Source organism: Sapajus apella, unplaced genomic scaffold, assembly GCF_009761245.1.
Source record: "Sapajus apella isolate SASKATOON/1434 unplaced genomic scaffold, GSC_monkey_1.0 scaffold122, whole genome shotgun sequence".
In the NCBI taxonomy this organism is placed as follows: domain Eukaryota; kingdom Metazoa; phylum Chordata; class Mammalia; order Primates; family Cebidae; genus Sapajus; species Sapajus apella.
The window spans coordinates 7,094,632-7,121,825 of record NW_022437062.1 but is presented as its reverse complement, the minus strand read 5'-3'; the positions used below and the strand labels follow the sequence as shown (position 1 = coordinate 7,121,825).

Here is a 27,194-nt window from a genome sequence, read left to right as displayed (position 1 = left end):
CTAAAATCAAGGTGTGAGAAGGTACGGTCCTTTCTGAAGGCTCTAGGAGACAATCCATTTCTTTGACTTTTTTACCTTCTAGAGGAGGCGTACATTCATTGGCTCATGACCCCTTCCTTCAGGAAATTTAAGCAACACTTCTCGTGTTGCATATGTCTGGCTCTCTTCTGTCACACTGTCTCACTTTTAAGAACCATTGTGATTACTTTGGGTTAAATCCAATAATCCAGATTCCCTGATTAGCAATCTTAATTCCATCTGCAATCTATTTTTTATTTTTTATTTTTTTTGCCATTTAACCTAACATACCCACAGGTTCTAGGAATCCGGATGTGGACATCTTTGGGGGCCATGATCCTGCCTACCACAGCAGCCTTATTCAACGCCTCAGAATCACTCACCCAGAGCACTGGGATAAAATCCTAATGTACCCCTGTTCCCAGTGTCTCCCTGCTGCAGGCAATGGCTATACAAAGCTTGCAAAAGCTAAATCATTAATTAAAAGACTATTGTCTTGCTAAAGCAGTTTGATTTGTGCCTGATATGGCAGATAATCAACAAACAACAATCCATCAAAAAATAGTTAAAATTAATCGCTCACTATATGCCAAGCACACATTTAAACAATTTGCATATATTAACTAATGTAATGCTTACATCAACCCAATGAGGTAAATATGTATATGCCATGCCCATTTTATAGATGAGAAAACCGAGGCACACAGAAGCTGTCTCAGGCTCCGTTTCCTGGATATCCTGAAATGTGGGAGAATTTAAGAATTTAAGACCAGGCAGCCTAACTCTGGAGCCCTGTGCCCATAACTATCTCACTATTGTGAAGCAAATTAATGATTTAGTCCTGAACAACCTTTCACAGCCATTGCCTATAGGGGGCAGGATGTTTTCACATAAGTGTTACCAATGGGAACTGAATTCAGGTTGACAAAGCTTTGAATTTTTATGCCACCTCTGTGTGATTTTGGCAAGTTACTTTAATCTGACTTTACTTCAGTCTCTTCAACTGTAAAATAGAAAAAAAATTGTGTATTGCAGACTGTTCTCATGAGAATTACATGGGGTAATATTTATGGAAGCACTCAGGATCATGCTCAGGACAAAGTGGTACCATGTAAGTGTTAGTCCCTCCCTCCCCACAGCTGGGAGGCCAAGTGTTATAAAACACACGGGTATAACAAAGAGTAACACCCTAAGCCTGCAGACAGTTTAAATACAGTTTAGCTGCTGGAAAGATCTTCTATATTCTAACACCACTTTAATTTTTTTTGTTTGTTTTCATTCTGACCCATTCTATTCTTTTTATAATTTAGCCAGTCTCAACTTGTTGCCACTCCTATATATGACATGAACGTTCCTGCCCCTGGGACTTTGTTGAAGCAGCTTTTTATTTTTTCCATTACAAATGTCTTATCCTTCTTATTTTATCCATCCATCTACATTCTTTACGGACGCTTTCCCAGACCCCTCCTCTGCCCACCTACTGTATGTTTTCTGTACTTTTATTCCAACACATCCAACCTCATGATCATTTTGAGTTGCCTAGCCATACCCATTTCCTCCTTTTTCTGTAAGGCCCCTGTTTTCTTCATTTTTATGAGCCCCAAGTGACCAATATTCAGTTGGATGCCAAAAAGATTTGTGCGACTGAGCAGAGTGTAGAGACAAGTACGACATGTTCCCTGCATTAAGACCCAGTGAGGAAAACCACCAGATAATCAAATACCTCACATGAGGTGGAAAGTCACACATACACTATTAGAAATTCCACAATATGGAAGGGGTAGAGGAAAGGAGAATGAATTCGAAAGACTTCATGGAGAAGGTGTTTGTGTGCATTTAGGGAGAGGCTCTTGGAAGAGGATTTAGAGAAGAGGCTTAGAAATATGCCTGAGCTCTGCAGATGTACTTACTACTAAGTTATCTTTGCATGTCAGCATTTGTGTTGAGGGCCTAGGACTGATTTTGTGTAGATGTTTTCTTCTTCTCAGCACTAAACACATTGCAGCATTTAGCTGGGAGAGAATTTTGGTGTAAGGCTCTCAGGTCGTTCAGTGAACAGGCAAGAGCTAACACACGTAGGGGCTTTGGGGCTTGACAGGTCCAAGGTCACCTCCAGTTCTGGTCTTCATTAGAAGAGTGGCAGGGGAGAGCAGGTGCCATTCAAGGTTAAGAGTGCCAACTCAGCTCTCTGAGAGGTAACATTCTGTGTTACCTTTAGCACAGGGCTAAAGACAGAAGACGAATGTTCACCTCCTTCAGATAGACTCAACCATAATCACCTGCAACTCAGTTCTTAACCAATGCCACCCAAAGCTGAACTGCAATAGGTCATCATGAGGCCTCTAAGCATAGAGACAAGATGCCGGCAGGGAGCTTCCTTCTCTCTTGGGGGAAGCATTCAACAGGTGGCAGAGATCAACAAAGCACCAAATTTTTTTTTTTTTTGAGACGGAGTTTCGCTCTTGTTACCCAGGCTGGAGTGCAATGGCGCGATCTCGGCTCACCGCAACCTCCGCCTCCCGGGTTCAGACAATTCTCCTGCCCCAGCCTCCTGAGTCGCTGGGATTACAGGCACGTGCCACCACGCCCAGCTAATTTTTTGTAGTTTTAGTAGAGACGGGGTTTCACCATGTTGACCAGGATGGTCTCGATCTCTTGACCTCGTGATTCACCCGCCTCGGCCTCCCACAGTGCTGGGATTACAGGCTTGAGCCACCGCGCCCGGCCAAAGCACCAAATTTTAATCTGCAAAATTTGACAGATTAATTTTGTTAATTTCAAAATTTAGCAGAAATAACTGGTTAGCCTCTTCTGGGAGAATAATTCAGTGCCTATATATTTACATTCAAGGAAACGCTGCTTAAACTGCTGTGTTGGAGAAGTACTGGCCAAAACGAATAGGCAAAAAATTTTCTAAGGAATTTTCTGAATGGAGATATGAAAAAGAAAAAACAGTAATTTAGAACAGTGGCTAATGTTGCTATATTTTTTCACTTGTTCATTATCATTTGATCCTTCAATAATATTGTGACAGCTTTCACTAATAATATGGTTTGGAGTTAATTTAGCCAAATCCCTTTAACACTGAGCCAGCTAGCAGATTTCAGGATGTGAGTTTCAGGACACAGTTCCCCTCTCTTTCCTAGAAAAGTGTGGCTTTTCTGCAGGTCTTCTGGCCAACCTCAACTGCTCATAGCGGAGGGACTGCAGGGTGGACCACCACCACCTTATCTGAAAACCATTCAGATTTTTGGTTTGGTGAACTTCTAAATGTTAAAACACAGAAATCCACTGGGTTCAGATTTTGAGTCACAATAGTGAGTTATCTCAAAGATGTAGTAGACAAGATAAAAAGAGTGATTTTAAAAAGCCATTCCTCATGGTACAGTGGAAAAGTGCAGTTCAATACAAACAGTCAGAAGACCGGCCTTCAAGCCATAGCTTGACCCACTTTAGGTACATTGAGCTGGTGACAATCAGACACCTGGACATTTTTCTGAAACCAGGTACGGGTGGAAAAAATAAACAAGTACCCCTTAATTTTTCTGAGTCCTAATTCCCCCAACTATACAATGGAGGAGTGTAGAAAACTAACAGCAGTAAGTGAGTATGTGTGGAAGTACTCGGTAAACTGCCAATTCATTGTAGAATGTTTCTAACGCTACCTACACTTTTATTATTTTATCAAATGCAAGGGTAATAGAAACCAGATAAGCAATAACATGAACAAAGTTACCAATAATTTAAGGGATTTTGACCCTTTAACGCGTCTGGTTCTGCAATCAGAAACCTTGTCTCCATCTGATCATATTAAAAACAATTTATGGGGGAGGTGGTGGTTAAACCACCCTCTAGAAATTATCTTAAAACGTCAGACTTGAGCGAGGGGATTCATCGTCTCTGGAACATTAAGCAAAGAAGCCAAACATGCCTGACCACCTTGACCATTTCCTCTATTTCTGGGATCCCAGGATAGAGCACTTATGACATGAAGCATGAACCTCTCACAACTCCTCCTGTGGAAGGGAAGCAGCATGACATGAAGGTATACAGTCTCATCATGGGCTGGCCTCTCAGGTGTGCATGTTTTGCTAAGACAGACAGGATGTGGTCTCTCTGCCTGAGGTAGGGGTGCTGCAGATTGTAATCCTTGGTGCCTGAACACCACTCACAGACGTAAGGGGAGGCTTCACAGAGGCAGATGACAAGTGACTTCATATGACTGCTCCTACCTCACATGAAATGGTCACCTGGTAGGACCCCCAGCCATGACATACTCTCTGTTAGAAAGAAGGTGGGAAAGGGCTGGCTGCGGTGTCTCACGCTTGTAATCCCAGCACTTTGGGAGGCCAAGGCGGGCAGACTGCTTGAGATCAGGAGTTCGAGACCATCCCGGCTAACACGGTGAAACTCCTCTACTAAAAATACAAAAAATTAGCTGGGTGTGATGGCATATGCCTGTAGTCCCAGCTACTAGGGAGGCTGAGGCAGAAGAACTGCTTGAACCTGGGAGATGGAGGTTGCAGTGAGCCAAGATTGTGCCACTGCACTCCAGCCTGGGTGACAGAGTGAGACTTTGTCTCAAAAAAAAAAAAAATTAGTCAGACATGGTGGCACATGCCTGTAATCCCAGCTACTTGGGAGACTGAAGCAGAAGAATTGCCTGAACCCATGAGGTGGAGGTTGCAGTGAGCGGAGATTATACCACTGTACTCCAGCCTGGGCAAGAGAGCAAGACTCTGTCTCAGGAAATAAAAAGGAAGAAAGAAGGCTGGAAGGAAGCATCTACTTTCAAAATAGATTCTGAGCAGGTGATATAGGAGACATTTGGGGTAACTCAGCCTATTTGCAGTTCTCCTTTGGCAGTAACCACAAAGGGAGTCTAAACTCACATTTTTGTGGCCATAGAATCCTGCTGGCACAGCCTCACAAAAGACTCACCCTTTCCAGAGTGATGGATGGAGCTACCAAGGGTTGCCAGTGCCAAGTCCTCCATATATTCTTCCAGAGGTTTCAACACTTAAGCTGACAAATGGTGAGATTTGCTCCCTTCGGAGATATTGTGACAAAGACGAAAGGTTGATAGAAAGGGCAGTGAGATGTGTGAACCCCAAAGTAGTGTTTTCAGACAAACCGACCCTATCTTGACAGTTGACTGCTCTAGTCTATGATTTGAAAGTGTGTACCAAGATGGGTAGGAATAGGAAACAAAAACAAAGCAACTATATTAAACCTGGGAAATTCCTTCTGCTTTAGACAAATGATAAATTTGCTGACTCTGTACCAAGGAGCAGACTGATTATATATAATACTCAATCTTCCTCTTAAAATTTCATGTCTTAGAGACATTCTAACAGCCCGGCAAAACAAGTTATAATCTTGTTTCATCATGGGTCAAAATGGTAGGAGTCATCCATAGTATAAGGATTAGAGAGGAAAATCTGGACAAAGCTTGGCATTGTTGAAAAACAGGAAGTTAAAGTCTCTAGTATGCTGCATTTAAAAAAATCATACTCCAAATCCCAAAACTACCCCCCCAAACTCATATCCTATTTTCATTACAAACTCTCTTTTATGATTATTTTATTTTCTTGCTGGGGGCAATTTTCAATGCTAAGGAAGCACAAATGGAAGTGATAGAAATAATGGTGGTTAAGAATCAATAATGCTCTAAAGAGGAAGACTATGAAAACATAAAAGAAGAACAGGAATGTATTTACAGGCACCTCTAAGTAGAACAAGACAGCACGAACAGACACCAAGCAATTCACCTCAGGTTTCAGAACAGTCTGAAAGTAAGTTTCTTCAATCAGAAAAAAGGCAGAACCCAAAATGCATAACAGAACTACCAGCAATTACCAAATACTGCCCAGATGCATTTTTTTGAAGTGAAGCAGCCCACATCTATCTTACGGTATTTGTTAAGAAAAAAAAATGTTACTTTAATGAAGTCTTAGAGGAGCACAGTGTTGGGAATACTGTCATTAAAAGGCAATGTCACTTACTGGGGCATCTCTCCTCCTCCTCTGTCGGCTGCTCCTTCACTGGACTGGGTGGGCCTTTGATTTTGTAAACCAAGGCACGGAGTTTTCCTGTCCAGGAGGTGTCCTCCTCCTCCTCTTTCTCTTCTTCCAAAGGAACCCCTAGCAAGCCATAGAACAGAGTGAAAATTTAAAGCAGTACATGAAAACATCACGATATCAGAAAGAACATTTAAAAAACGGCTTCCCATCCTTCTGCAACTTTCTAAAGAGTCTACAGGCAACCTCTTGTCAATATTTACCTATGTTACAGCTTTTGAAAGTTTTTTTTTTAAATCAAATGAGTGATTTCCTGTCTATGAAAACATCAAGTAAGTTTAATCCTGAAACAAGTTTTTTGAATCTTTATTCCCCAAAACCTCCGTAAGAGTATATGGGGTCTAGATTGCATACACTCTTACAGTGCTGAAACCTCTGGAAGAATGTTTGCGGGACGTAGCCCTAGAGTCTGTAGAAGGAGTTAACATCGAGTTATTTCAAATGAAAAACTTGTCAATTACCCACAATTACCCATATTTTATTCAACCTACCCACGTACAAGCAGCACAAATGCCGAGAACCACTTAAAACCAGTAGGTATGTATCCAAGTAGAGACTGCTGGCTGAGAAGCCTTAAGGGGAGAAGTTATTAAACACACACACACACACACACACACACACACACACACACACACACACAGTCTCGCTCTCTCTCTCTCTTTCTCTCTCAATAGCTAAAAAGCAAAGTGATCAGAATCTTGTCTCACCTGGAAGCTGAGAGTCCCAACTAATTTAAATAAATTAGGTGAGGTTTATATAAGGATCAGTTATCTTCATTCTTTTGCTAGAAACCCTGTTTCCTCTCTGTATCTCAGCAAAGGCTCTTCTAGGCAGAACACATTTTGGTAATATATTCTGCCAGGGTTACTTCCCTCTGACACAAGTAGTTAGGATAGAGTCACTTCTTAAAAGACAGTATTGCAATTTTAAATAAAAAAATAACTAGCCCCTACTAGCTTTCTAATGAAGGAATCAAAAACAGACTTTTCTTGGACACAGCCTTTCTCTGGGCAGCTCACCACAGTGAATGAGAAGGTCCTCATGGAAGTCATACAGCTCCTCCCGAATCTCCTCTGGGCAGGGGCAGTTCTCTCCCAGTTGAAAGTTAAGCAGCATGTTGATCTTTGAGGGGCAAGAGAAGAATAGCTAGTTGGCTCTCAATGTTGGTCAAGGGAACTCAGATCCTGCCTTAGACACCTAATATTCTTTGCAAGTTTATTTTGCTTAGTGAATTTTTGGTAAAAGTGGCTAATATTTAAAGTAGCTTTCACCTTTTTCTGATTCTAAAAGTGACTTTTTTTTTTTTTTTTTTTTTGAGGCAGAGTCTCACTCTGTCACCAGGCTGGAGTGCAGTGGTGTGATCTTGGCTCACAGTAACCTCCGCCTCCTGGTTTCAAGTGATTCTCTTGACTCAGACTCCAGAGTAGCTGGGATTACAGATGCGCACCACACCCAGCTAATTTTTGCATTTTTTAGTAGAGACAGGATTTCACCATGTTGGCCAGGATGGTCTCGATCTCTTGACCTCGTGTTCAGCCCACCTCGGCCTCCCAACGGGCTGGGATTACAAGCATGAGCCACAGTTCCCAGCCCTAAAAGTAACTTATTAATTGCATAATATTTGGAAAATATCTAAAGAAGAAAATTTACTGTGATTCCACCATCCAAAAATAACTGCTGTTAATATTTTAGTTAATGTCTTCCTGACAGTGTGTACATATCCACATAGATTGGGATCACATTCCAGATACACCTTTTAAAAAATCAGAGTTTCCACTTAATGTTACTTGATCATTTTCTAATTTTCTTAATCTAATTTTAATAGGTGCATTGTATTTAATTATATAGATGAATAATTTATGTAAAATTAATTCTATTTGTTTCCATTATTCGTCCTTATAAAGTTGGTTTGAGTTTTCTTTAAAATAACTTTTGTTCATGTCTCTGGTTATTTTCTTAGAATAAACTCCCAGAAGCAAAATGACTAGGGCAATAGGTTTGCATATTTTAATGGTTTTTTAATATGAATTTACAAATTACCCTTCAGAAAGCTTACAAAATTTGCATTATTACCAAATTCATACAAGTGTGTATTACTTTGCCATCTTCATTATAGTAATGAGAGTTAACACATTTTCAAATATTTTCAATTTAATGGGTGAAGAATGTCATATCCCTGTTGCTTTAATTTATGCTTAAATAGTGAGATTGAACTTTGTTTTTTCACACATAACGATTAATTTTATATTTTATGAATTTCTCATCCATTTTTTTCTCCATTTTTCTATTGGTTAATTATATTTAAAAAATTTGCCCTTGAGTGCTTTGCACACCTCTAGATTTTTAACTTTTTGCAATAGATACTACAAATGTATTGCCCAGTTTTTAGTGAGCTTTTAATTTTGTCTACAAGTTTTTGTTTTGTTTTTGCCACGTAGGTTTATGTTTTTTACTGCCATCTATAATTCTTTTCCTTTAGTTTTGTCTCAAGGATTTTTTCTTTTTCAGGATGGAGTCTTGCTCTGTTGCCCAGGCTGGAGTGCAGTGGTGCAATCTCGGCCCACTGCAACCTCCACCTTCTGGGTTCAAGGAATTCTCCCACCTCAGGCTCCCGAACAGCTGGGATTACAGGTGTGTGACACCATGCCCGGCTAACTTTTTGTATTTTTAGTAGAGATGAGGTTTCACCATGTTGGCCAGGCTGATCTTGAACTCCCGACCTTGTAATCTGCCCTCCTTGGCCTCCCAAAGTGCTGGGATTACAGGTGTGAGCCACTGCGCCTGGCCTGTCTCAGGGATTTTTAGCAGTTTTTGTGCTATGGACCCCTCTGATAGTCTGGTGAAATCCGGACTTTCTCTGTGATTAATATTTTAAATGCATAAAATAAAATACATAGGACTACAAAGAGAAATAATTATATTGAAACACGGTTATCAAAACTGTAAAAATCAAATTTGTGATACAGTAACATATGTATTTATTAACTCATTAGATAAAATGATCAAGTGGCAGGCCTTATATCCATTGTGGTCTTGAAGTAGTAAAGAATGAAAATGATCTTTCTAGATACTGTGACCACTGTAATGTGATATGAAAAATGTGCAATTTTGGTTATTGACAAAGTCAGGTACTTGTTTTGCTGCCAACATTAAAAAAAGAAAAGAAATGCTATCAGAGATCAGTGAAAATAAAGCTGTGATTCATTTCTGATTCAGGTTCCTGGATCTCTGAATTCTGCCCATAGAGCCACAACCCCACGTCACTGAACACATAGAATGACACAGAAATAACCAGAGGTAATCATTCTGCCACATCAGCACGATAACCCCAAACTCCTTCTGTTTAGGGTCTCCAGGTTGGAAAAATTTGCAATCTCTTATGAAATCATGAACCTTATGTATCACTGTTAGGAAGAACTCTACTCAAAGCTCTTACTGCAAGCCATTTTTTGGAAGTAGGTAAAGGTACTGTTTGTAAGAAAAATAATGTCCACAAAACGTGGGAAAAGACATGTTTGTGGTTTTTCTGTAAGGTAAAATTATGGTCATTATAAACAACATATGTATTGTTATATATATCAACAACATATCATTGTAATAAGCAACTGATATGTTGCTTATTAAATAAAAATAAGATTTGAAGATCTGGTTTCCAAGTAGGAAAACTAATTTCTTTACTAAAAGAGCTTTTCTTTGGCAGAGCATTTAGGAGGCAGGGGCTTCCCTGCCTGTAGGACATAAAACAGAAAGCTGGGCTGAGCAGAATTTTCTGTTGCAGGTCATGACTTTTAATGAAGTCCTCTTGGAAATGAAAGGCCAGCTGGCTTTGCTTGGCTAACTTGCCGGCAACCCTTGGACTAATCTTAGTTATGCCTTCTTTTGTACTTACTTATATCCCCCAATTTTTTTCATCTCCCTCAATACTCTCTGGATATAGGGCTTAAAAATCTATTTTCTCCTCCAAGATCGTAGAAGGATATCACTGTTTTAAAATTCTAATTTCCAGGCATCCTATTTTCTAAGTAATTTTGCATTGCTATTCTCTGAAATTGATGTAAATCCACCATATCCTCTGATGACATTAAATCTTCCTGATGTTGAGAACTCTATGGGTAGGTGCCTAGCAAAAGTGAACACTCTGGGAGGGATGGCAGGGAACAGCTGAATCTTATAGTGGCTAGGGTCCCTTCTTTTTATTCCCAGACCATAAGTATCAGTATCACCTGAAAACTTGATAAAAATGCAAATGCTTGGGCCTCACCCTAGGCCTACTGAATTAGAAACCCTAGGAGTGATGCTAGACACAGAGGCTCACACCTGTAATCCCAACACTTTGGGAAGCCGAGGCAGGTGGATAACTTGAGGTCAGGAGTTCAAGACCAGCCTGCCCAACAAGGGGAAATCTCCATCTCTACTGAAAATACAAAACTTAGCTGAGCATGGTGGCACATGTTGGTAGTCCCAGCTACTTGGGAGGCTGAGGCACGAGAATTGCTTCAACCCAGGAAGTGGATGTTACAGTAAACTGAGACTGGGCCACTGCACTCCAGCCTGGGTGACAGAGCAAGACTCTATCTCAAAAAACGAAACCCTAGCAGTGAAACCAGATAATCTGCGTTTTATTAAGCCCTTTAGATAATTCTGCTGCTTGCTGCAGAATCGCTGGTCTAACACATAAGGGAAGAACTTCTTGAGTGACAGATTTCTGAAATGAGTCTGAAATGATTGCTCAGAGGATTGATACTAAAGGAGGGTACATCCTCATCATCCCTTTGCTAGATGTAAAATGATAAATCATTTTGGATTGACTGGAAAAGATTATCTGCAGCATGCCAAATGCACAGGTATGCTGTTTTGTCAGGTATTACTCTTGAAGGCTTTACAAATGTTGTGAAGCTGTTTTTAGCCTGGCAGTGGATCTAAATGGCAGCCCAAGAAATGGTAGAAGGTGTGGAGGCAGAATGCGGAAAGGAAGGGTGGGGGCAAACCTTGTCCTTTCTAGGAGCCAGAACCATGAGCAGCTAGATCCATGAGGAGAGTGTTGGATGGGCAACCCCAGTCTTGGCTGGGAGAAAGAGATGGCTGAAAATGTGTGTGAACTCCACTCACTGGGTCACTGATGGAAGGTCACAGAGCCTGGCATGAAGCAACTGCAAGTATCTCCAACATTAAAGCTAATAGTAGCTTGCTTAGTACTTACAGAATGCTTACGCTGTGACAGGCATCACACTAAACAATCCAAATAAATTATCTCATGGGATCACAAATCACAAAGACGATTCACTCACTGAATCCCCTTCTCCAGGCTCCACGGAGCTGGGGAGGCTTTGTGAGAACGTCGTGCCACTGATGAGGGAGTTTAGCTGCATTAGACAGAGAAAACTGTGCACCAGCTCTCGTTAAGTTGGTGCAGGTTGACCCTATTCTGTTGGTGTCTGATAGACAGGTAGTGACTTCTGGAAGGGCTGGCAGAAATCCTTCTGAGTGGTGGATCCTTGCTGAGCTGACAATTGAATCCCAACAGTGATCTGGTCTTTGAATCAGTAAAGGAGGCATTGGAGAGGGTGAAAGAAGGGAGGAAGTGCTGGCCCATGTGCAATTTAGAAAGGGATATTTTCCTACGCAGGAGAATTGGCACACATTCCTTAGCTCTCAGGACTAGGCCTGTCTCCTGGTATTGCAGTGCGTCTTTTCATCTTCCCTAGCTCTTAAGGCTGCCCCAGACATCATAGAGGTTTCATGTGCCCTGTTCCATAGGTCTCAAGTCCTTCCACAGGAGCTAGATGGAGGCTCAGGAAGGGACCCTCACCTGCTCCTGCGGGGGTGAGCGGAACTCCTTGGTCTTCCGGGCAGTCAGGGCCGCAGACATGTTCAAGGCCTGCATGAGCTCATTGTAGCGGAACTTCTGATTTGCCTGCAGCTTGGAGACATAAATGTCACCAAATGCCACAATGGCCTCCACTCGGTGCTGCAGCTCACAGTCACAGAGATAGCTGAGGAGCTCACACATCTGCAACGAAAGTATTATATATGCAACACTTTGTGTACACTGGTAAGGCTGCTAGCATCCCCATTTTACAGGCAGTAGCAGTGAGACTTAGACAATTAAAGCAATTGGCAAATAAATTGTCACACAGTAGACACAGAGCTGTTACTCCAATCTTCACCATTAAGGAGAACGCGGTAACAGAAAATTAAGCTCATTAAAGACAGAGGAAATGTACCTGTGGAGAGAGAGAATGATATTTCTAAGAAAATATTTTCCCAGGAAGCACAGTAGAAAAGCTAGCTCCAGATCATGCATGTGAGTGCTGCCTCCCTTCCTGAAATTTTCCAGGCCTAGAGGATGGAAAGTGGAGATGTTTGTCCTCCTCTCCATCTTTCATTGTTTATTCATTGCACTATTTTTCTGGGATCAGTTATTTTGGATTGATATTATTACTAATCTTATCACTGTTAGAACTTACTCAACAGCAAGCACCATAATCATCAAGCACTCTCGGCCAGACACTATGCTGAGAACTTGACACATCTTATCTCCTTTAATCCTCAGTATGTTCCTGATATTTTTATCAAAGCAGAAGTTCTATTAACCTGCCTCCACTTAACCACCTGCAGCTTACCTGTAGCTTGACCGACTCAGGTAATCGAGTCTGCAACAAGCCTTTGACAGGAGCCTCCTTGCTGGCCTTCTCCCCAGCCTCCACAGCCTTCTCCTCCACCTGGGTCACTTCCTCCTTTTCTGCTCCCTCCTCTGTCTCCGCACTATGCTCCCCAAACACAGAGGGATCAACCAGGAGGAGGATCTGCCGAACATCATCATCATCAAACACCCCCATGACCAGCAGCGTTCCAATGAGTTTCAGCACAGGCACAAACTGGAACTCCACAGACCCCCCCACGGGGTCTCGGATGTGTGCCCCACTGCACTGCACTGCCTCTGTCAGCATACTTAGAGCCTTAGTCCTGAGACTCTCCAAGGGAATCTCAGGGCTCTGCTTTTGGTGCTCCTCACCAGTCACGACGAAGCAAGGGGTGGAAAACCTGAACCCAGGCTTGAGACATGTTCTGAGGCCCACCCCAGGCAGTCCGTGCCTCTTGGACTCATCCGGGAATAGGTGGATGTTCCTGGTAGTGCCGGTAATGGGGATGATGTACTCGTTCTTCATCATCAGCTTCCTCTCCTTGGCGTTGGCCAGGTGGATGCTGATGAGGAGGTCGTAGAAACCAGATCGAAGGAGGCCGGGGAGGTACTTGTTGTCAATGGCATAGAAGAGCTGGGAGAGGTCCACGTGGCTGCATAGGGCGTAGGCCACGCGGCTGTTTCCCAGGGCGCACACCGCACTGTAGAGTCTCAGCGTGTGGTAATGGAAGCGCATCAGGTCCTCCTGCTCACAGAGCTCCAGGATATCCACACACCTGAGGACAGGACAAGCAATCAGCCACACCATGGGGAGAACCACCCACCAGAATCCAGTGATTTTACCCAGCCCAACAAAGGCAGAGTGTGTGGAAGGATGGAGGGGGTCTCTGCAACAGTTCCTCTATGGTTTATCATGCCTCTCACAGCTCTGGTCCATATTCTACTTCCTAATACTCCACCATATTTAACTGCAAGGCTCTCAAAAGCCTGCAAGACACTGGTTTACCAAATATAAAAGTCCTCATTATTAGGAAAAAAACCCAAAATTTCCAAACAGAAAACATTCACGTATATGAGAGAGATGACTTGGTCATCTTACTCGTAGGATCAAGCAGATCTTGCATTTTCCCGTGTAAAATCTCCTCAGCAAATGTAGGTTATGCTGTCAGTCTACCATCTACATCAAGGGTTCCCAGTCCCAGGGCCATGGACCGGGATAGGTGTTAGATTCTTGTAGGAGTGTAAAACCCATTGTAAGCTGTGCGTGCAATGGATCTAAGCTGCATACTCCGTTTGAGAATAATGCCCGATGATCTGAGGTGCAACAGTTTCATCCTGAAACCATCCCCATCACCCCCTCCTCCAGCCTCACCCCACCACTGGCTGTGGAAAAACTGTCTTCCATGAAGCCAGTCCCTGGTGCCAAAAGGCTGAGGACCACTGATCTGTATCACTTGTATAATGTCCCATCTACCACTATCCATGGGGTATTCCTCCCAGCAACCTGAAAACAAACACACCTGCACTCCTGTCCAGAGAGGAAACACCTTCCAACCTGAAACCACCTAACATAATCCAGTTTGCTTTTCCTTCCTGTCTTAGAGGTCTATTTGTATGTTGTTCCCTTGTTTGTGTGGGTCCAGGGCTTGGGCTCTAATCTCTGCTTAGATTTTCCATTTTTGTCTTATGCCTCGTCGTGGATCTGAGTACCCTGCAGAACTGACTTGGCTGGGCTTCTGGTCTTTTCTGCCCCTTTCCTGCAGTGGCCTGCCCTGCTGCACGTGACTCAATGGGACACTTAAATGGGAGCTATACAGGTGTCAAGTAACTCCACCTTTTCCCATTACTCTGCTTTTTTATTCAAAAAGGTCAAGGGATGGCAATAACTGTAACAATAAAATTTATTTCTTACTATGTACAGAAACTGTACCAGATTATATCTATACGGTCTCATTTTTTTTCCTCTCAGAAACCCTTTGGGTGGACATTTCTCTCACTGTGTAGATAAACAGACCAATGTTCAGAGTGCACAAGTAATGTACCCAAGGCCACAAAGCCAGAAAGAGATAGCAATGGGATTGAACCCCAGCCATCATTCAAGAGTACCTCTTAGCAAGGGGAGACCAGGGAGACCAGGAGCCCGATTCCTGATTCTCTAAGTCAAGCTAGGATGCCTTGGTCTTCCCCTTCCTGTCATAAATGATGCATATTTCAAGGTAATCTGGTTTTTAATGAAAGGCATGGATCTGTTCCTTGATCCCAGGCACTAGGAGCTGCAAGGAAGGCGCCGTGACAGGCACCTCATAGTGTGTTTCCTGCAATTTCTGAGTGAGCAGCACAAGTGGAACAAATAGAAATTGAGGCACTGGGGACATCAAGTCATCTTGGGACTGAGCAGGATTTAATACAGACGCTGCTGGTTCCCTTCTGGGCCTGCTTGCTTCTGCCTCACCTGCCCCCAGGCCTGCCCTTTCCTTTGTGGGCCCCTCTGGTACCTGTTCTCCTCGGGGATGTGGAGTGCCATCATCTGCAGGGGCTCCAGGCACTGCACCACCCAGCCGTGGCGCTCGCTCACCCGCTCAGTCTCCACTTTCAGGAAGCTGTTGGGCATGCGGCTCCAGAGCACGGGCTGGATGGTTTGGACATCCAGCCGAGGTGGACACTGTGGGACTGGGTTCTTCTCTTCACTCTTGAATATGGCCGCCGACAGGGGCATTGCATTCTGGGGCACATACGAAAGGCATTAGAAAAGAAACACGTGGTTGGTGGATGATGCACCCAGCCATTTTAACCAATATGGTCAGTATAAAGAGAAACAAATGTATTCAGGGATATCTAAGGGCTTTGCCGGCATTAACTAGCACTTCAAATAATGGCTTATATGAGCATTAATTGATTCTTTCAGCTTGCTAAAGAGGTGGGAAAAGGGGAAGATAAGAATGCATGTTCTATCATCTGAATTCCACAGGTCAGGGCAGAGCCTGGGGGTGGGGGGCTTATGAAAAGTGAGAGGGCTTCTCCTGTCTCCTAAGGCCTGGGATTTTCCCCTAATGGTTAGTGATACTTTCTCTTGTCATGGCCATTAGGTGAGAGGACAGATAAATACCTTCAGCTTTCCAAGTTCAAACTGAAACAAAGAAGTACTTGTAGGTTGCAGGAAAACTGCTGGAAACACTTTGGTATTAGGCTCCACCTGGAAATCAAAACAAATGGAAAGCTTTGCCCAGAGCTGGGCAAACATCACAGCTGGCTCAACCATTGAGTGTTTTGGTCTCATTCCAATGGACTGCGAGCTGTCTGCTCAGAAATTCCCAGAAGACCAGGTATCTACCAGTGGAGATTGTCATGATTCCACACGTTAAACGCGCTCTCTACTTGGGGCTGAATAATTTCAGGTCCTTTCACTTTTTCTCTCAGATACCTATAGCCAGTAGCTTCCTGCAGTGCACAGCAGGACAAGTAGGTGGTACCAAAGGCAGGGAGTTAGCTTTCCACCTACCTGTTGAGTCACTCAACAATGTGGTGTGCTTGCTCTTCACAGAGCCCGGAGACATGTGGTACATGGGCAGCACCATCATTCTCCACACCTGCCTATAGGAGATGATAACAGGGGCAGGGTGGTGACTCAGGCAAATTGACATTAGTCAAGCAAGCCCAGGGAGATTCCATGGTAGGGTTTCTCATCCTTGGCACTGCCAACATTTTGGGCCAGGTAGCCCTTTGCTGTGGAAGCCATCCCATGCCTTGTAGGATATTGAATGGCATCCCTGCCCTCCACCTGCTGCACATCAGCAGCACTCTCTGCCCCCATCACAGTCATGACAACCAACAATGTTGGCAATCAACATTGCCAAATGTTCTGTGAAGGGCAAAAGCACCCTGATTCAGAAACACTGCTCTAAAGGCAAAGACTGTGAGGTCCCTCACTGGAATAACAAAAGGACACTGTCTCCCTCTCAAATCCCTCATTCTCCCCGGGTTCCTCTGGACCCCTCTCAACCCTCTTCTCATTCTTCACCATTCCAGTTCTTATGTTGGAGTGTTTGGGATTCACTAATTGTGCTCCAGCTGCCACTTAGGTGAAGCATGTTGATTTATCAATGCACCACATCAAGAGCTCCAGGTATTATTTTAAAATTTGAATTCCCCTGAATTCCCTATTACTAACGTGTTTTCAAGGGAGAGTCACTGGAGCACGATGGGAGACTTCATAAAGTCTACTCACACACTGGGACTTTAATTCCACCTACTGAAGGCTTTTAGTTTGAGGCAAATGTAGACATAAGGAAATTCTTGCAACTCTCCCCATCTACAAATGAGGGGATGGCAGATGTGGTGGACATACCCTAAGGTGACCCCAGTGAGTCATCATTCCCCTAGAACTTGTGTCTTGTTTTCAGCAAATAGAACGGCAAAGTTGAAGGAACTGTCACTTCCTAGATTAGATTATTTTATGTAAAACTTCATCTTGGTGGACTGGAGAGAAAGCTTCTCCAGTTGACCTTGGAGATGTGAGCAGCTGTACTGTTAGAGGGCTTATGAGAGGGCCACAAAACAAGGAATTCTTGGGGGTGGAAGGTGGGGAGAGTGGCCCCTGGCTGCAGCCAGAACAAAAACGGGACCTCAGTTCTACAAATCCTAGCAACTCAATTCTGCTAACAAGCACATAAGCATGGAAGAGGATACTGAGCTCTAGAAGAGAATGCAGCCTGGCTGACACCTTAACTGTATCCTTGTGGGAGACTTGTGAGAGCTGAGGACCCAGCTACACTGTGGTCACACTCCTGATCCACAGAAATCATGGGATAATAAATACATGTTATTTTAAGCTGCTAAATTTATAGCCATTTTTAATGTGGCAACAGCAAATTAGTACAGTGAGTTTTCTTTTTGTCAAAGTAACTGTCATAGGTTTTCTTGAAATAGTGAACTTCCTCAATGCATTTAGACGTAAGATTTACAAAAACACACATTTCTATGGCTGTGACTTAGAAGATTCCATGATTTAGTGCTATCATTTGTTCATGATGAAATAGGCTACACTGGTTAAACCCCAGACTTTGGCCTAGTACAGGGTCATTCTAGAACACAAAAGTGGGCTGACATTTCAGGTAAAAATATCTGGTTTATACTGGATGCTTCAAGTACCCATGGATGATATGAACAGATAAGTGCCCGTAAAACCACAATGTTGGAGCAGACTGCTGCTGCTGCCTGGCTATGCCTGAAATAAGCTCTGTAAAGGATGATCAACAGGTATTTAGTACCTATTATATACTTGCTTTGTGCCAGACCCTGAGTTTATGGTAATGAGAGACATGAACACGAAATTCTGATTTGATGTTGTTCTGACTTTAGCTATAAGGTAGGAGTCATCCCTGGGCTGGCTCCCAGATTTCTTAAATGCCCCATATGTGAACTCTAGAACAACTTGTAGCCCTCAAGTTACTGCAAACTTAAGGAGGCAGAGCTCTTGTGGCTGAGAAAACTTCATTTGGACCAGCAGGAAGCCCACGCATCTGTGCTAACAGGAGAGAGAAATGCATTCAGTCAAAGGCTTCCTTGGCTGAACTAAATCACGCCAGCATAGGGACCCATAGCTTGAAGAGGGAGTTTAATTTTCAGTTCTCTCACGACTGGTTCCTGAAAACCTCATAAACTGCCCAAACTCCGTGGCTTTCCTCAACCTTCCCTGCAGAAAGTAGGTACTTTGAGAGCATTTAGGAAGTTCCTGGGATAGGTTTATTTTGCATCATGCAGAGTATACTCCCACATGATAAACAAAGGAAATTTCTCTTCAATCAATGAAAGAAGAAAACACAGTGTGAGCTCATGAGGCTGCATATGAGGATAAAAATGGGCAATTGGTGTGGTAAGCAGGATCCTAGAAGGCCCTCCGAACCCCTGGTGTTACTCTTATGATCACGCTATGTTGCGTGGCAAAAGGCATTCTGCAAATGTAAGTAAGGCTCCAACCAGATGGCCTTAAGATAGGGAGACCTTGTTGGCTTTTTCAAATTGCATGAGTCTTCTAAAAGCAGGAGATTTCCTGCTGGAGGAAGAAGGGAAAATCAAGAGAAAAACTGGATGCGCCCTTGTTGGTTTTGAAATGGAGGGGGCCACGTGTAAAGGAATGTGGGTGCTCTCTGGGAGCTGAGAGTGGCCCTGGCTGACAGTGAGCAAGAAAGGAGGGGCTTCAGAATCTCTGACCTCAGACCCATGATCTCAAAGAACTGCCAACAACAGCTTGAATGAGTTCAGAAGTGGACTCATCTTAGAACCTCCACACGAGCCTGGTTCAGCCGAATGGACACCTTGTGTTTGGCCTGGTGAGAACATGAGTACCTAGTCAAGCCTGCAGAATTCTGAAATAATAAATGTGTGTTGTTTTAAGCTGCTGAATTTTGTGGTAACTTGTTAGGAAACAATAAAAATAACTACAAGGGAATTTCCCAGCCATAGGTCAGTCTGGCAACACACACTCAGTGGGCATTGACTAGGTGCCAGGTACTGTTTCATGTATGGGGAGGCGACAGTGAGCACAGGAGAGGGCCTCTGCCCTCCAGGAGCTTACCTTCTAAATGAGCAACTTACGTGCCCATGGATTGATTGGGCGGTCAGCCCAGATTTAGCACTGACGTGGTGTGCCACTGACATTTTCCCTTTTGTATTTGAGGCACCTTTCATCACTGGCTGATCTGTTTTGTCCTTCCAATAATGGATATTATTTTCCTAATCATGTATGAAGGTCATGGCATAGGAACTGGCTTGAATTGAAAGCTAACCCTTCTTGTAAATCCAAATCTCACAGCAGCCTCTGTCTCGGACTGGTGTGCCTGGAGTGGCAATCACTGAGGAGTATCTCTTGAATGTAGATTTTATTTCTCATTTCTCCACTGCTTGTATTAAGTGGGACAGAAAAATGTGTTCAAATTGCTTATCGCTATTTAATGGGGAGGTCTAGAAACATTGTTTGAGAGACTCCTTCTCTCATTATTTTGGTTTCTAGTCCTTTCTGAATCTGAAAGCCAGTGTATAAATATTGCTAGCCTGTTGTTCTTGAGATAATTGAAAAATGAAAATGGCTACAGCTGTGGAATAACAATGATCCCACTGTCAGGGACCAGAAGCATGGCAGGACATGGTACTGTCTCTCCTGGAATGAGAAGGGGGCTGGCTGGGTGTGAGCCTCCCAGGTCCCTGGACAGAGCCCTGACACTGTTTCCCTTGCAGCAGCGTTCTTTAGGACAAGAGTCAGGACTAGGACCACTGAGCAGGGTGGTCAGGATTTCTAGGCACAGGGTGGAGGAAGGCTCTCCAGAAGGTAGGTACTAGCACCCAGCTGACAGAAGACAACTGACCAGCCTGTCACCCAGGAAGGATGGTGAAAAGTGGGCTAAAGCTGCCACAGTGTCCTCCTCTTCAACATCATGGGCTCTTCCCTGAGGAACGAAGTCACTGCAGTTGCAAATGCCATTAAAAAAAATTATTTTTTTTTGAATTTCCAAAGATCAGCTAGTCTTAAAAGTTACAAGATGCTTTAGCGTTCTCTGTAGCTCAGGGAGGACCCTTCAGTTAAACTCACTTCTAAAGTTAATGGGAAAAAGCTAATGGATTCTGAAGGACAGCAGTAATATATATATTTCTCAGGGGATTTTAGGGGCAGAGGAGATAGAATCATGAAAGAGTACTAGAAGAATAATACTTTACTTTCTGCCTCAAAGCCTGGCTTTGCGAGTGCATCTTTCTGGAAATGGCTGGTTGGGCCCCAGCTGCTGAAGCAAGTGCGCCAAGTGGTGAAGATTCCACTTTCTCCCAGAAAGAGGAGGAGGTGCAGAGGGTGTCATGTACTGCAGGAGGTGCTGGAGAGACAAGGTGGCTGCCTCTATACCAGCAGGCTGTTCCCTCTCCCCAGGAAGAGTTGGTCCATCTGTTCTTAGTCAATGAACATCTCAGATGGGAGATGGCTGCCCTGTCTGCTCTCTACCTTACCCCATCATTCCAACCACAGACCAGAGAACTGGCTGCCAAGAGGCTTTTCAGCCTGGAGGCTGTAACCTGAGGCGGATTTAAGAATCAGGGGTTTTATCCATGTACACGATAGCAGGATATTTTTAATTTGCTGTAGTTAGGCAAACTGGTGACGCTGAAAAACTACTGGATTCCTTAAATACTGCATGCCACTCTCCTGCTCAGAAACCTTCAATGGCTCTCCATTTCCTATCTATACCTCCCTAGCTTTCCAAATAAATTTCCTACCAATAACTGTTAAGAGCCCCATACGATGCTGTCCACTGATCCTCAAGCACACTTTATGCTTCCCTGTCTCCATAATGCTTCTTGAGCTATGTATCCAACATTCTTCTCTTTCTACTCATGAAATCCATTCATTCATCCACTTTTTTTTTTTTTTTTTTAAGATAGGGTCTCACTCAGTCACCGAGGCTGGAGTGCAGTGGAACAATCATGGCTCACTGCAGCCTTGACTTCCCCAGACTTAAGTGATTCTCTCAGCCTCCTGAGTAGCTGAGACTATAGGTGTGTGTCACTATACCAGCTAATATTTGTATTTTTTGTAAAGCTGAGGGTCCGCTATGTTGCCCAGGCTGGTCTTGAACTCCTGAGCTCAAGTGATCTGTCTGCCTAGGCCTCCACAAGGTGCTGGAACTACAGGTGGGAGCCTCCATGCCTGGTCTGTTAAAACTCTTTTTCCTTAAAAAAATCAAGATTCCTCCTTAATGAACATTTTCCTGACTGCTTGTGATGGAGTGAACTCTTCCTTTTTTGAACTTGTATAGCATACTCTGTCTATACATACTTGTGACTCTCCATTCTACCCTGGAGGGTGGAGAATGTTTAATATAGACATTAATTCCTTAACTTCCCATCTCCCATAGTATGCTCTGTAGAACTCTAGGTTCATAGAGCATTACTGATTCTTTAAGTTAAAAAGTACTTTTCTTTGTCAAATAGTTTGAGAATTGCCTCGTTAGATAGGTTTCTTTCTGAAGTATTTTTCGAAGATTTCAATGCGCTGACCTTAATTACAAAACTTCAAGAGGGGGATGTTATAGGTGGCAGTTTCCCAGGCTCACCCAGCCATCAAGATGAAGAGCTAAGGCTGCTTGCGGTTAATGACAGGTAAACCTACATGTGTGTGTAACGGATGGTCTTCCTGAGCAGCAGTATGGAAGTTAACAGTCCCGGAAGTGAGGAAACACATTATTTACATAAATGTATTTTTAAAGCATCCTACATGGTGGTCATAAGGAATGGGGATAACCTCTTTGCAAAAGGGATACTTCTTGGCAAATTAATTCATTTTTGTAGGTTTCTATTTTGAGTACACAAGTTTCTTAGTGTGAGAAGTATTTTTGTTCACCTTTTACATCTTTTATATAGTGTGGGTAATAGATAAGGCTGCACAAGAAATATTTATGAAATAAACGAATAACATTTTACAGCCCAACACCAAGGAAAAGCCTCTTCATCCTTTAGAAAGATAACTGGCATACTGGATCAAGCAGTAACTATGGTTGTCCAGCCCTTTTTTCACTGCACACAATGAAGTAACTTTGTTCTTATTTGCTGTCCTAAGTGGCCCATGGCTCACATGGGCTCATCAGCTAGACACACTGAGGCAGGAATGCTGAGTACAGAAAACAAGGAACATAGTCATAAACACCAGGCCTGGGATACCACTGTTTCAGCCCCAGAAGCCACCCTTACCTGGTAGCAGGTGCCCAGTTCTTTTCCATTGGCTGAGAAGGACAACATGCCCATTGCCAGATCCACGAGACAGCCAATCTCCAGATCCACATTGCTCCGATTTGATCTCTGGGAACTGGCCACAATATCCCCACCCCAGACCATGTAGCAGTTGCTGCGTTTCACACTAGGAGCCAAAAAAGGAAAAGGTAACAGAATTTGGACTGGGGCAGTTTGTATTCAAGACTCAGGAATGAAATGCCCCAGAAACTTTCCTAGGAAGCTTTCTGTTCAGCCCCAAATAATATTTTTTCTTCAATGAGTTCACTTAGCTTCAGCCCAGTTTACTTAGGCATGAATCACTCAGGGTAGGGATGTGGCAATCTATTCAGGCTACCTCCTTCCAGAGAGCACAATGTTCAGAGAACCGTTCCCTGACTCAATGTCAAGACACCTTTGTGAAACAGATCATGGGCATACGAGTATCTTACCGTAGAGATGGGAAATTGAGGCATGGGGTGAATGGCCACCTTTGGCAAACTTATATGGAGGTTTGGAATAAAAGGCAGAAACAAAAGTCTGAGTTCAGAGTCCCAGTCTGGTAAACAGGGCAAAAGGCTGTAAAACACTTGAAAACTTGGGCCCACATTCCTTAGGAGGGCTGGCCTGGGCTCCCCACAAAGTAGTTTCTCTCTGACACCTTGCTGTCTCCTTGACTTATACACCCCTGTCGTTCCCAGTGCCTTGGAGTTTTGTCTCCTGCATTACTGGCTAATAATCAACTTAGGTGCCTTGCTTAGCTTTCTATCTACCAACCCCCAGAATGCAAAACTCCATTATAGGCATTTACTTAAAAGCAAACTATAATAACTGAAAAGTCTTTAAGGCTCCAAAGCCTGATTCTGTAATTGTAGGATTTCACATCCCAGGTGAGCTGTGGAGATGTTCAGTGGCAGAGGTGATTCTCAGAGTCCCCCACCATGGGCAAGAGGCAGCTGATTCTTTCTCCTTCTAAACCCACACTGGTGTACGTCATCTCAGGGACCAGGTCCCTCAAAGTGACATGATATGACTTTTCTCAAGTTAAATCAATGAGTGATGCTATATCTGATGCAAGAGCAGCCCCTTTAAATGTCTTAGGGTCAGTCTGATGTGACTCAGCTTGGCTTCCTGATGTGGTCCTCAGCATGGAGAGCAAGGCCACACAACGGCAGGGAGCGTACATTTGGCACCGTGGGGGTGGGTAGATCCTGGAACAGTCCTGTAAACTCTGAGAATTGCTTTACCTCTCAGGATGATCTTCTCATTTGAAAAACCAAGGGTTCGGTTAGGATTCTTCAAGGTTCCTTCTGCCTCTAGAAGTCTATCACTTTCCCTCTTTGTAAGCATGCATTAATCTCCTGTCCTCTCCTTTGGGGCAATGATGGGTCTGCTTACTCCCTGTGAATGCCCTCAGGCAGGGGCCAGTGCAAATAGCCTCCTTCAAAGAGTTATAGCATTATTAGAGTTCCATAACTGCAGCCATGTTAGTACTACTTTTTAATGATTAAGGTACTAACCATACTGATGACTAATACAGAATTCAATTAATAATGTATTGATGCTGTGGGAATGTGAAGTGGCTAGCTTTGGTCATATATTAAAGGGCTTAAATTCAAAATGTCCTACAACATTTGTAAATTGATTTTTTATTTATTTCTTATTACATAGGACAAAGAAGAAAGGATTATTGATTGTGTACCATATAGTATGTCTTATTCTACGTGCTAAAATGTCAGTTAATTTTCACAGTAAGTATGGTTACTCAGGCTCAGAAAAATCAAGTAATGTATCTGGTATGGCAGAGCCAGCAAACTGGAATAATAAACTCAAACGAGTTAGACACTTCTGCCTTTTCTTCTGGCTGAAGAACAAAGCCTGAATTGGTCAATTACTTTAGAGTACTTCCCTTTCCAATCTAAACTAGATGTTGCTTACAGCATCTACTTTGGCTCTCATTAACGATGGACATTCAATAAGGGGAGTAATAATGATACAGTTGACCCTTGAAAAACATGGGTTTGAATTGCGTGGGTCCACTTATATGTGGGCCCACTTAGGCACGAATTGTTTTCAACCACTCATGGATTAAAAATACAGTGTTCACAGAGTGCAAAACTCACATATAGGGAAGGCTGACTTTTCCTATACAGGGGTTCAGTGCTGACTGCGGGACTTGAGTATGAGTGGATTTTGACATAAGTGGAAGATCCTGGGGCAAATTCAGCTCATATACCAAGGGATGACTGTAGTTGATATTAATAGAGTGCCTGAGTTGAGGCACTGTCCTAAGATTTTTTCTGTGAATTAATTGACTTAATCCTCATGATACTCTATGTGATAGGAACTATTATCCTCATCTTATAGATGAGGAAATCGAGGCCCAGGGAGGTTAAGTGATTGGTCCAATGTCATACCCCTAAAACCCAGGCAGTTTATTCTAAAGCTGGCACTCTTAACCCGCTGCTGGTCCCTCATGACACAGTGACTATGACTCAACTCTGGCCACTAGTCTTTGGTGAGCCACTATTTTCTAAAGGGCACTGATTGCAAGCCATTCCTGTCGTTGTAGGGAGTAAAGGCCAGTGTGAAAAACAACTTATGACATCTCTACATATGACCACATAGGGAAAAGATGCTCCTGCTCATGTACTCATGTAGATGGAAAACAGATGAAAACCACAAGCCACGTTCTCCTGAGTCACCTCTGGAACACATCTGGCCAATAATCTCTTCCCTGGCAGCAGTGCCAGCAGACCAGTGGGAGGGTATGGGTGTGCCTAGAATGCGCTTTCCCTAAAGATTCCGAATTTCTATTTAGTGGTTATTATTCACGAAGTTTCAATGACTCTTTTATTCCTTATGCTTTCAACCGTTTTAAAACCTTGGGATGAAGAGTTCTGAGTTTATCAGTTAGTGTGTGATGCAGTGTGTCTTTTCATTTCTCCTGAACCAACTTCCTTCAAGCACCCAGAGACTTTCCCTGTCTTGTTCTGATATTGTAGAAATTGGAACTCACCCAGAAATCCTGGAAAAAAACTCTGAGAGAGACCACATACCCCAATGTCTGTCTCTATTTTCCATCCCTGAGTCACGATTTATATACATGATGAAATTCTTCTCTATTTTCACTAGCACTTTTTCTCACTGTCAAAGTATTTTTTTTTTTTTAATTTTAAGCCTGTGCTTCATTTTCTCCTTCTAAGAGAGGCTGAGATGTTTCCTTCTTTGGGTGTGGGGTGGAAGAAAAAGACATGGGGGAAGGACTGAGGAGCCCGATGGCTAACCCCACCACTTGGGAGCCCCCTTACCTTTCATGGACCCGGCCTCTTTCATCCCCTAGGGTGACAGTCACTGTGCAGTTTTTATTCAGGTCAAACTTTTCACTGTACAAGTGATAGTCTGGAGTCACCCATCCGACCCAGACACAGGATGGATCCTGTCCAGCAAAGATGCGGATGGCATAGTAGCACTGCTGTGGAGAGACCACAGAGGGGAGTCAATGGCCCCCATCCAGTTCAGGAAGGGGGCCCAAGAGGCAGAAATAACACAGAAGCTCACTTGGCCCTTTTTTTCTGCAAAAGTGCACACTTGTAGAGGTAGACTACAGGCTAGATCTGGAAGGAAGGCTGAATAGGGATTCTGGCTTCCTAATTTTTCCCTTTCTGTTTTGCTGCAGCATCTGGCAAAGCAAATGCTTAAGCTAACCTACCACCCTTTGCCCAGAAGACTCTGGCGGTGAAATCAGGAGGTGCTGTGGATGGAAGCAGTGACAGCTGCTTAGAATGGGCATCACAGAGCAATAACTCTCTCCTGGCACCAGGGCAGATCTGGGCGGCAGGAGAGAGCGGGAATGGTCCCTGCCCTCAGATAGAGAGTGGTCAAGGGTTAGAGTATTCCTGTTACACTTTCTCCTTCTACAGGGAGGTCCAGCTTTTTTCTGGAAAGTCTCGAAAGAGGTTGCTTAAGAAAGAGTTCATGTAATGGCCAAATGTGCTTTGTGTAGCTGTCACACTCAACTAAAGGCAGTATTGAGAAGTACAGCAGTTTTTGGCAGGGGTCATACAATTTATGGGGTTATCACTATATTACAACAATATAGTGATCACAATTCATGGGATTATCACTATATTACAACAATACAGCACTGAGGCAGGTGACTACCTCATCACTTTCTCTATAAAACGAGGCAGGTTCATTTTTAATGAAGTGGCTCTTATCTATAGTCTGTTGATTTTCTTAACCGGAAAAAAAAAAGGGTCAGCTAGACACACCTGGGATTGAATCTTGGCACTGCCAGGTATTCATATGTGACTTTGGAGAAATCATTTGTCCTCTCTGTGCATAATATTAACCATGTCAGGGCTTGCTGATTAAATTAATTTTAAATGAATTAAATGGAGATTGAAGGGGAAGGCAACAATGTGCCGAGCACAGTGTACCACACATACTAGGTGTGTGATTCACTGCAGCAAGAATGTTATTCCTGATGAGGGTTAACCTATGAATTCAGGATTGTTGGATAACTTTATGGAATGGTTGACACACGTTTCTTCCATAGACTTTTTTTTTTTTTTTTTTTTTGGCCATTTGCTAGAGAAGAATGAGAGAAAGAAAGAAATCAGGAGTTGCTTTCTGACTACTGTCTAGGGGCCAAAAGTAGCCTTTATCTTCTGGGCTGGCTTCTTGCTCGTCTTCTCATTTGA

General features: G+C 43.3%; 1 protein-coding gene across 16 annotated transcripts in view; it reads right to left on the bottom strand.

The window, feature by feature from the left end:
• The window catches only part of RYR3 (ryanodine receptor 3), a 553,391-nt gene that overhangs the window by 190,512 nt on the left and 335,685 nt on the right, over positions 1-27,194 (bottom strand). For 15 of the 16 annotated variants that reach the window (XR_004263777.1, XM_032261324.1, XM_032261337.1 and 12 more), the window contains 8 exons: positions 25,800-25,963; positions 22,471-22,636; positions 15,848-15,934; positions 15,237-15,463; positions 12,722-13,517; positions 11,908-12,108; positions 7,118-7,220; positions 6,024-6,161 (listed from right to left, as the gene is read on the bottom strand). Coding sequence is in view for 15 of the 16 variants with exons in the window: in XM_032261324.1 (XP_032117215.1) it covers positions 6,024-6,161; positions 7,118-7,220; positions 11,908-12,108; positions 12,722-13,517; positions 15,237-15,463; positions 15,848-15,934; positions 22,471-22,636; positions 25,800-25,963 (1,882 nt within the window). In the remaining variant the exon portion in view is untranslated. The remainder of the gene's footprint in view (positions 1-6,023; positions 6,162-7,117; positions 7,221-11,907; positions 12,109-12,721; positions 13,518-15,236; positions 15,464-15,847; positions 15,935-22,470; positions 22,637-25,799; positions 25,964-27,194) is intronic. The other variant, XM_032261327.1, reaches the window with a different exon arrangement.